This window comes from Pecten maximus, chromosome 5, assembly GCF_902652985.1.
Source record: "Pecten maximus chromosome 5, xPecMax1.1, whole genome shotgun sequence".
In the NCBI taxonomy this organism is placed as follows: domain Eukaryota; kingdom Metazoa; phylum Mollusca; class Bivalvia; order Pectinida; family Pectinidae; genus Pecten; species Pecten maximus.
This window is the reverse complement of record NC_047019.1, coordinates 7,166,551-7,178,090: the sequence shown is the minus strand read 5'-3', so window position 1 is coordinate 7,178,090 and position 11,540 is coordinate 7,166,551. Positions and strand designations below refer to the sequence as shown.

The following is an 11,540-nucleotide window of genomic DNA, read 5'->3' as shown; positions in this document are numbered from 1 at the left end:
TCAATCCGTACTGGTATACGCCTCGCGATGTGATATGAATTTATCACCATGGGAACGCAAAAACGTATAAAAATCAAATAATCCTTTCAAGTTGCTTCTTACCATTTACTTATAGCATCACAATGGAATGTATATCTTGATAAGTATGCGACAACATTAGGTGCGTAATTAATTACATTGTAGTTGTTTTAATTATTTTGTTATGTAACAGTGATTTTTATCGTTTTCCGATTGGTCGAGACCTGGTCAGGTATCCACAAGATGCAACGTTCACCGCGCAATAATGCGGACGAGGTTAACATTTTACATTTTAATTCAGCTGCCTAAAATACCAAGGGAAAAAACACCTTTTAAAAAAACTTCCATATCACGTGGCGAATAAATTAAGACATATGTAAACACTATACTTTTGATATTCCTAATTAGCTGTTATTCCTTAATTAATAATATTATAAAACAACTTTCAACTTAGGTATCGGTTAACACCAGGATTTATTAGCCCTAAACTCTGGTGCTAATCTCATCCAAAGTCAATAATTGTACCTTGTTTCATGGAGAGCGTATTCGCGTTCGTATTTTGTGACAGTGACAAAATTGAATGTCATGAAAATATACATACATATTGTTTTACGAAGGTTGCCTATTTTTTAAAAAGTTTTTACGTTCTTCTCTACGATATAAGAGAAAAATCTTTTTGTTTTTCCTTTTGTAGGATATTCTTAGTATGCGATATCGGGAATAAACTTATAAGATCGAGTGAACAAGTTTTTTTTTTAAACTTCACCTCCCACAGTAAGACTCCTCGCGCGTGCTTCAATCCGCCGGGTCAACAAGCATGAATAATTTTAAGTTGATAAAACTTGTTTCGCAATTTTTGAAAAAATAATAAAGTTTACATTAAAAAAGACCAAACAGACAAGAATTCGTTGTCTAGAAAAACGTAAAAATAATCCATTTCTATTGTGATTACGACAAGAGTGGGCTACTATTGTTTACCCGACTATTTAAACAAGAATTAAAATATTTATTTAATCATTCGAGCGATCTTATAGAGGTTCACAGATCTCTGACATTTTTTCCCTCTGGCAGGTTTTGTTGTTTGTTCCTGGTTAAAATTTTGGCTAGAGAATGGTAAGTGATTAAATTAATGTACCATGGTGTTTTTAAAACAATTGCCTAAAACTAAGTCTGTGGTATCAAAACACAATGGACATAAGACATTATTTAAATCTCACCTAAAATGACGCATTTTTCCAGGATTAAGGTATTTTGCAAATTAGCTGATCCTGGGACGATGGTGGCAGAAGTTGTATAGATCTACATTAACGTAGTGTCCAAAGATTAATTAAAATTTGTTTGGAATTATATTATTGTAGGGTTATATCACGTGCTTGGTATGTTTTCTATTGAATGATAAGAACAGGTGACTGGTTTCGATGAGATTTATGGCTATACTCCAGATACCGTTACCATGGTAATTAATGACCTTCCATAGATTGACACATGTCTCGTCTGCACGAGATCGTCTAAACACTTGTTTGTTGTCAGTTTTCCCGGAAAATTAGTCTGGGAAGGAGCGAACAGATCATGAAAATGTCCAGGTATGGCCATCGATGACATATTTGACCATAAATACCTTGGTTTCTTGAAAAATCAACAAATTCCTTGAGGGGTTAACACTATGGAATTGACCAGCGCGAGGATGTCAAGGTTACGAATGACACGACAGCTAGACAATACCGGCTCAAATTTTATTGCATACATGACAAATATGCGAGCAACATTATCTCACACAAAATCTGATCTCTGGTCCTGCAGTGGTCACTTTTCGGACCCGAAGACGTAAGAAACAAATAGCCGCAAGCAGGACATTAATCAGCGCGAGACGACTGCGGTCTTTACACACTTACCTGTAACACCTGGGTTAAATCACTAGCAATCGTTCGGATCAATCATAATCGAAGATCGGTTTTTAACAAAGGGTTTGGGATGAAAGGGGCCGACTTCTAGGGGATAAAAGGGGTGAAGATAAAGTGGTAGATATTTGTGTTTACTCACTTGACTAATTGAGATATCGGATCTTATCGAATATAAGAGAAATACGGGACATGAAACACACGCCATCATTTGTAGAATATTAAAATATTTTAATAGAACCACATGTTAATATTGCGTAATCGGATGACATTTTATGATGTCTATTTCAAAGAAGTATTAACGCTGGCCATTACCACCACATGGACTATTTAATTATGATGGGAACAATAGAACTGTTTTAAGTTTACAAATAACGACTTTTGGAATGGTAATTTATTTGTAGCTAAAAGTACTAAGAAACATTAATCCGTTCTAATTGTCAATTAAGAAATCTAACCCAATGTCGTAAGAAACTGATCATATTGATCACGTACCAAGAAAACGCTCAATTTTTAAATGGTATTTCCAACGTCAGCATTGTATTTATATGCGAACAATGAAGAACGAGTTTGTTTGTTGGTTTTTTATTTTTTGTTTCGATCTTCCGGTTTCTGGAGTTAGATTTGTTAATTGTCTGACTTCAGACGTGTGTCTGATTATAGATGTCACTGTATCTTGGACCACCCGTCTCCATTTTCATACAGTATGCCTCATAAAAGACCCCCAACCCTTCCCTCACCATGCACCACCACTATCCATGCGTCCCTGCTAATATAGATACGCGTTTGATGTTAGTCGGAAAAGAATCCTTTCCACAACTTATAGGTGTATGATGCCCACATTTTCTGAGATTCCACATACACCTCTATAGCTTATAACAATAATTTACCCTTATAAAAATACCCAGCTGTATCGAGAGAGAAAAAAAACTACATTTTATTTAATTATTGTACATTTAATTAGATGTAGTGTCCCTAATGACTTATTGTTATTTTCATTACTTCAACAGTAATTGGTAATCAATAACGATGGCTCATTGTATATCAATCACATAGATATTCTACGTATCAGACATGGGAAATGTTAGGAAATTTGAAACGGACTATAATCAATTTTTACGGCAAGGGAGATTATGATAAAACAATTAAATCCTAATATTTTGGTGTTATCGTTATTGTAAAGTTTTGTTGAAATGATGTTTATGTTAAGAATTATTTTTACTAAATAAAAGAAATAGAGTTTTAAAAATTATCATGGAGCATATCACATCTCCGGAAGTAGAATTCTACAACAACGCCATCTTCTTGCTGGCATTGTGGAGAAATGTCAGTGTTCTTCAACCCAGATTCACTTATATTTCGTGTGGTTTATATCTTGTTTGATTTCCACAATTCATAAGGTAAACTGATTGTTTTTGAATGTATTTGTTACCGTTTATTCAAAGATTTCTGTCTCGAGAATGACATGTCAACATATTGCTGATGACAACACCGGTAATACCAGTTGGCCCACTTTGGCCTATATTCGCTAGCCAAGTGTTGTAATTTGTTACTCTAAAGGATATCATTTTGAACACAAATGGTTAGCGAAGATGACTTCGGCCTAGTTCACACCTATTGAAGATATATTTCTTATCACAGGCGTTTGACAGGGAGTTCTTGGACAGCATGAGATTTTGACAGTAATTAACAGATGGAGCTTTACTACAAACCAAAAGATGCTGGCCAAATAATTTCTTGAAGTTTTAATTTTTTTTGATATAATAATATTCGGTTGTGTCAACATATTCACCTCTCAATTTCGTCTGATCCTTTGGCTAAAGATTTCAGGGGCTGCCATAGCAAAGTCTGTATATATCATCTGACTAAGCCGTTAACCTGGTTTAAATTGTGGTTCGATTGATCCAATGCTCAAGATTGATCAGGTTGGGGAAACTCACCAAACTATTTTACGCCAGTATATAAATGTTGGTGGTTATTGCCAACCTGTTTATGCTTATCATGAAGCTGATCATTATCTTCGACTATTCCATACTAACATTGCCAGCCTATACACATGTCTAGCGTGACTATGTCGTTTGGATGAAAAGTCTTAATTTAACCTCAATTTGTCCCAAATCGTGCAAGACAAACCTAATTACTCTCAAAACTTCACCTGCTGATCAACCCAGCAAACAAATTTGGATATATCGCAACGAAATGGAAAGTTTGTAGTTAGCCATTTGATTGGTTACAGACATAAACACAACAAAAAATGTCTTTAAAAAAAAGATAACTGACAAAATTTGCATTATTGTACATTTTGAAAATAACTTTAATTTCCGACAAAAACAAACAATCAACAGGCTTTGGTATAATTTCAAATTTTTCATATCAAACCACTGGTTGATTAAATTAGTTTAATTCCCATTTGAAAATCAATATGTGTTATTACAGTATATTTCAAGGAGAAAACCAAGCCCCTGTGGCCAAACTAAATGGTAGCCAGGTCACAATGGGTAACTAATTAGTAATTTACCCAAGGCTAATACAAAGATTTCACGCTAGTTAAAAAAATAAAAGATCATTCAGTGATGGCACTAATGATCCCTCCTTGATCTCTTTTATTTTTCTTGTTTCAGGCTAGTAAGATCTTACAGAATGGAGGAGACTAGGGAACAAGTCATACAATCAGAGTTGGCACAGGTGAAGCAGAAAGCTCCGCTCATCGAAGGCGTAACTCTTGTCACGTGTGTAGAGCTCTCTGTCCGACTTGGCATCAAGTAAGATTATGTTCCAGAGTCAGTTTTGTATCTTGTCTGACTTGGAATCAAGTAAGATTATGTTCCAGAGTCAGTTTTGTATTTTGTCTGACTTGGAATCAAGTAAGATTATGTTCCAGAGTCGGTTTTGTATTTTGTCTGACTTGGAATCAAGTAAGATTATGTTCCAGAGTCGGTTTTGAATTTTGTCTGACTTGGAATCAAGTAAGATTATAATTATGTTCCAGAGTTGTGTTGTATCTTGTTGTATTCTATAACGGGGCAAACAATTCTGTTCAGCCCATAGTAACTGGACATAATATACATGGTTAATTTAATGGAAATCGAACAATATCGACATTTCGACAAATCAGAGGAAATGAATTGGTAGCCATTTTGTTTAAAACGTGAAAGTGAGGCTACAAAAGGTACAAGTGTCCCATGATGTACCTACATATTAAGTTTCATCAAAATCGGATGATAACTAAATCTGAACCAATCAGAGGTCAGGGTTTGGTTTGGTTTGTATTGTTTAATGTCCTATTAACAGCCAGGGTCATTTAAGGATGTGCCAGGTTTCGGAGGTGGAAGAGGAATGGCGGCCATGTATTGCAAGTGCAGTCTTTTGAGCGCTTACATGGCAGAATTAAAATGAAAATGTTCTTTTGTAATTTTAGTTAAGTTACAGATTAGAAATACCCAAATTTCCCACGAGTTTTGACAAAACATATGCACCTGGAAAATTGAGAAAAAGTGCTTGAAATATGCTTGAAGTTTGTTATGAAAAATCAAATATACTGTGTCATGAAAACTTCTTTATCAAACAAATAATGATAATTAGAACATATAATTAAGAAGATCGTAGAGAAATGTACAGAAAAGTGGTGAAAAGATAAAAGTTTTATAGAACATTAAAAATCATACAAAAGTTGGTACCAAGATTCCGGAAGATTTATTGTACTATAGTCATGCTGTTTAGAATAGGACTGGAGATAGTATGAAGAATTTAGTCTGTGACAAATTTTATTGGATCCTGTTCTTTATATATGCAATCAATCTGTTTTCAGAGTAACGGATCAGAAACATGTCACGCTTATTGTAATGTTTCCTCCTAAATACCCTCATGAACCCCTCATCATAGAACTGAAAAGTAAGACCCTGTCTGAGAAACTACTGGACGGCTTGCTGAAGGTCTGTGATGAACAAGCCAAAAAGTGGCTCGGCCAACGTCAGGTATATGAAGCGACAGTGTATTTTATTGCACTATGAACTGAAACGATGTATGTAATGCTACATGGAATATAATTTCATAAATTTGATTGAAAAGATTTGATTTAGACATTTGAAGCAACTAATATGTAAGCTTGTAGCAATGGATTTGTCCAGGCATTTGTGAGTGAGTGAATATACCTTGAAAGTAAGTTTTTCATCAGTATATTTCAAAAATGAACACGGGAAAGAAAGCACTACCTGTTAACTCTTTGGTAAGCTTTTGTGTAACTATGAAAGGGAGATAAGTCAGAAAACGAAAATGGACTTTCTTTGTATCATTTATATAATTAGCCCAATATCTATTCACCATCTATTTAAATTGTCCTACATCCATCTTCCATCTGTGGAAGAAGTACTGTAAAGATTTTATCTCAAAGTGGTTGTGTAGGGTCCTGTCAGTCCTGGTCATGTCCATTTTGAGTTTGAGACTCATTAATAAAAAAAAAAATGGCTGACAGACGGCCATATTGGAATTTATTGGCCTTAGTTTTTATTGGTCAGTAAGTTCTTGATGGATTTTTCTCAGTTTTCAAATGTAGATTCCACTTGCTTTTAAATGGTTAAGAGAAGGTGAGAGAAGTAGAGGAAAAACCAGTCTTTCTTAGAATTATAATCAGTCTTTCTTAGAATTATATATAAAGGCCATTCAGTGGTGGGTGCCAAGATCCTTTTAGGATCTCTTGTCTTATTATAGAGTTGAGTATTTTCTTTTATATTCAAAGCAAAAATCTTTGTAGTAGATATTGTGTGTGGTAAAACAAGATGTAGCATCAATACCTAATGTCTGTTTGAAATACTCTTATTGTTTATTTTTTCAGATTTTACTCCTGACGAACTTTGTGCTGAATTTTCTTCATGAAAATCCTCTGTGTGTGTGTAGTAATGAAATACAAACTGTAAAAAAAGACTTACTAACTGCAGACGATTCGCTCAAATTAAGACAGAAAACGGCAGAAATTGGGCTAAAAATAAAGCAGGATAATTATTTCATGAACATACGAATAGGCATACCAGAGGGCTACCCTGCCAAACAAGTTACGTAAGTAACCAAAATTTTTAGTACTGAAAGCAGAGTTTGAATTTTTTATTGGCAATTAAATGCTGTTATATCAAAGGTCACACTCAATGATTATGAATTGGTAATGTAGTGGAATTGAATCAGGTCAATCATCAGCAATCTAATAGCTCAGCTGGTAGAGTGTCAGTCTAGAGTGCAGAGGGTCCCAGTTCAAACCCCGGTCTGGCTGTGCATTTTTCCAATCCTCTTACATTTGGTGCCCGTGACCAAATCTTGTTTCAAGTGAGGTAAATACTTGACAAGGGGATACTTGAACCTGGACTGTGAGTTGTGAAGTCTTCGGGGGTTAAAGACTTCAAAAGGGAGGGAAGACTGTAGCGAAACTGGACCAGGTTGATCATTGGCGATCAGGTAGTTAAATCGGTAGCGCATTCGGAAGTCCTGGGTTCGAACCCTGGTCTGGCTGTGCATTTTTCCATGCCTGTTAAAGTTATGAATGTTAACTAAAGGAATAAGTGATATGGTAAACGATTGAGATAATTTGAGAAATTTCTTGATGAAAATAAAGGAACTTTCTATTTATACTGAAAATTTATTGAAGTAACAATCGCATTTGGTAAATTTTGAAGTTTTTGACGGTTAAGAAGATTTTGAAGATTGTTGAAATTTGAACTGTAATGTAACACAAATATGTTTTACACAAGAAATGATGACAGTAAAATACTACTGTGTCCATGCATACAGTCTCTGACCTCTGTAATATAAGAGGGGCCATAGTTGCCGAGTGGTTAATGTGTCCTGACAGTTTATCACTAGCCCTCCACCTCTGGGTTGCAAATTTGAAACCTACATGGGGCAGTTGCCTGGTACTGACCGTAGGCCGGTGATTTTTCTCTTGGTACTCCGGCTTTCCTCCATCCTCCAAAACCTGGCAAGTCCTTAAATGACCCTGGCTGTTAATAGGACGTTAAACAAAATAAATAAAAAATGTTTGGATAAATTAGTTGCACTTGTAAGTAATTACAAGTTCATGTAAATGATCAGTCAGAAGTGATTGATAGGTTGTAGTGGTCCATTCTGTCATATTTAAGTGCCAATTATACGAAAAATAAATTCATATATGGTATATAGAATGGTATTTTTTAAATCATTCATTTTAAGTCAGCTAACCATGGGTTGGGAGGGATAACTAACCAGATCTTTTCCTCGTTGGTTTGGTAAGGGGCCTTTTTTTTCTCTTTTTGAGGAGAATTTTCATGTATTGGAAAGACTTTTTCAGGAGTAAACTCCAAATATTGGTAATTTGGCTAAAATATGAAGTAATTTTAATTGGGAATGGGGCTCATTAACGACCCCAAAATCATTAACGGCCCCAAAAAGCCCTGTTAACACACAACTATGTACACACAAAAAACTACTTTGGTTACCTGGCCAGACAAATATCACATTAGTTAACTATTGTTCATAAACAGGTGTGTTCTCCATTTGCCCACATTTGGGAGAACAAAGAAATGTGTTGATCTAGTAAGACCATGGCAAGCCAACTATAGTCAGTTTCATATTTGTTGTTCGCCTGTTCTAATTTACCTGAGCAACTTGAGTGGGGAAACAGATCTGTAAACTTTTACCTGTGGGCTGTGAAAAGTGGAGGAACAGATAGTTATCTTAAATATCCTGATGACGTTATTTAGTCAGAACCATCTCAATATCTTAGTTTCTGAAAACTTTCTATATTTTCTAACATGTCACCTGTTGCACACTGTAATTAGATTTTGCACTCAATATTTTTATGCAACTTGATTTGAAAACAAGAAAGGGATAAACATTGAAGTGGGATACATACACAATTTAGTACTGCGGGTATAATCTGTTTGTAGTTCAAAACATTGTGAAATAGTAAAAGATACCAATATGGTACATTTAGGAGGAAAATGTACTGAAGTGTTATTTTTATGGAGGCTATTACCTGATGTGACATCATAAGTTTCTACTTCTATTTCTATCTTATTTGCTTCCATTTTGTACTTTCTTTGGATTCAATGATGATGTAGTTGAACTTTATATGCATTTATGCAAAAACAAAAATCAAGACAAAAGATAACACAATAAATGTACAAAAAATAATAAATTAATTTTTCTGGAATTTCTGCCCCCAAAAAACGAAATTTTCTGAAATTTTTGCCCAACGGAGTTACAGAATTTGCAATACAGCGGTAACCTCTGTCATTAAGTGAAGACAATTTCAGCAGCACTTTATAATTATGTATATATTTATATATATATGTATACAATAAAATATATAAAAAAAGAGTAGAATACAGCAAATTTAAACAGAACCAATAAACAGTGGTGACCCCACCCCCCATGGGATAATGTTTTGAGTAATGTGTTGAGTGATCAAGATCATTAGCGGAGTTTTCCCACACCTGGTGATTAACACAAGACATGGGCTAAACAAATGTCACATTTTAACACCTTATTCTTATCGGGGGCGAGACAAATACCAACAGTTGAGGACTTAAGGATTCTTGAGGTTATCTTGTATGATTAATTCATTCACGACTGTTGATTTTGACCATTACTGTGTGATAATCTCGACCACAGTCCAGGGTAGTTGTCGTGGGGGTGTTGACAGGTGACACTGTATGAACAAGTGCTTGTTGTTTGATTAGGAATAAAGTCAGATATTTATTGTATACATATGTTTGTATACATATGTTTGTATGCATGCTCCTGTATGATAACTGTTGGGATGTTTTTAAAACGGAAAGTGTGTTGATAGCTAGAGGTTGACATGAGCAATGCAGGCCCATTGGGTCACTTGTGGTTATAATCATTATCTCCATCAATATTTGTACTTTTCACAATTTTAATCTTCTTTTAATTTTCAATGATTAAAATCTATTCATGAGTAAAATGAAAGTGAATTGGAAAGCAGAAATTTGTTTCGATAAGAAAACTTTAAAGGTACAAACATAGATGCACAGATTGTATTCTGACTGTAGGACTAGTAAAATCCTATGTTCTCAGCTGAATAAAGTTTGAACAAATTCTGATGAGAGCATGGACATTTGAATAAAATTAACAAATAATAGTTGTGGTGGAAAAATTAAAGGTAAATAAATTATGCATACCGATTAGAGTATTTAGTGATTACAACATTAAATTGTTAATTAAATATCAGAAAGTACATATCAGTTCATACATTTTAAGAGTGGAAAATAAAATTGGTTCTCTAGATCTTTAGTCGACTAGCTAGTATCTCCAGTGCATATATAGGTACATGTATTATAAGAATTACAATAATTTCAATAAGTCCCTGTTTTGAGAAGCCATTGTAATATAAAAAAAATATTAACAAAATATTTAATGCTAATTTTGAATTTAAGAATAAATGTTGTTTTATAATTAGCAACTTTAAATTGACACTTGATGAAAAAATAATCTGTGTAATATTCAGAAAGAACCTATCAAATATTAATTGTCACCATCAATTGCAGGACTTGGTTTTGAGTGCTTTCTTTGTGCTAGTAAGCTGTATGACACAGCTCAGAATGAGACTAATCTGAATGTCTCGCTTGGGGCTTAACTGTTCTCTTATCTACCACAGCTGGATAACTATGGTAATTTTCAGAGTATAACACCCACAGTTTGAGAGTATATTGTTGGAAGTATTTGCTCGAACACTTTTGTGTGAAGAAAGTGAATATGTACATATCTGACCTTTTTGGGGTAATACCTGAGTATTTGTGTCTTTTGAGGTACAGTTAATGACCTTACTTACCTGACATTGACCTGTCATGTAATGTTTACCTGTGAGATTAACAGGCAGGGGGGTTACAGGGGGATTACTAGGGGATTATCCTGGGTCCTGAGTGGAGTTTGGAGTTGAGATAACTGGATCAAGATAATGATATAGACATGTCTTGGTTATCATTAAACAGCTTGATAATTAGATGACCTTTTCTTGCATGAAAAATTATAATTCAGAGCTCGAGGCTCTGAAACTGAAATTATGTGTCCATATAAGTGTGAAAATATGTTCTCTTAAGAAAATTGGTGTAAAAAAAACAAAAACAAAACAACATATCCTATTTCTTTAGAATTGTTTGAAGGATATTTCTAAAACCTCATATTTAGAATCCCCCTTGTCCCTAGTTTTGCCCATATAATTTTAAGATTAATTGGGAATAAAATATGGCTGTCTGGTAGCCTTCTTGGATTTTGTCATTTGAAATTTCTTTATTGCTAATACTTGAGAAGTACTGGAAGGATATTTCTCAATCTTCATATGCGGGTTCCCCTTGGTTCCTATACCGATAGTTGTACCTATTCAATTTTGAGCCAGAACTGGAAATAGAATGGCCAACAGGTGGCCATCTTGGATTTTGACATTTGAAATTTGTTATTGATATATATCGGAAAGTTCTTGGATCTATTATAGACTTCATATATAGGTTCCCATATTATCAAATGATTTAAGAGGAAGAAGAGAAAAGATCACTCTTTCATAGGATTTATAAAGATCATTCAATGGTGGGCACCAAGCTCATCTCTTTAAACTTCTTCTGAAGTTCCACCAGTTAGATTCAG

At 34.5% G+C, this 11,540-nt stretch overlaps 1 protein-coding gene across 1 annotated transcript in view; it reads left to right on the top strand.

Moving 5' to 3' along the window:
- Positions 1–3,200: 3,200 nt before the first annotated feature.
- The window catches only part of LOC117327002, a 12,429-nt gene continuing 4,089 nt past the window's right edge, over positions 3,201–11,540 (top strand). Inside the window, exons 1-4 of the mRNA XM_033883812.1 lie at positions 3,201–3,316; positions 4,538–4,678; positions 5,725–5,890; positions 6,748–6,968. Of these exons, the coding sequence (XP_033739703.1) occupies positions 4,557–4,678; positions 5,725–5,890; positions 6,748–6,968 (509 nt within the window). The 5' untranslated portion in view covers positions 3,201–3,316; positions 4,538–4,556. The remainder of the gene's footprint in view (positions 3,317–4,537; positions 4,679–5,724; positions 5,891–6,747; positions 6,969–11,540) is intronic.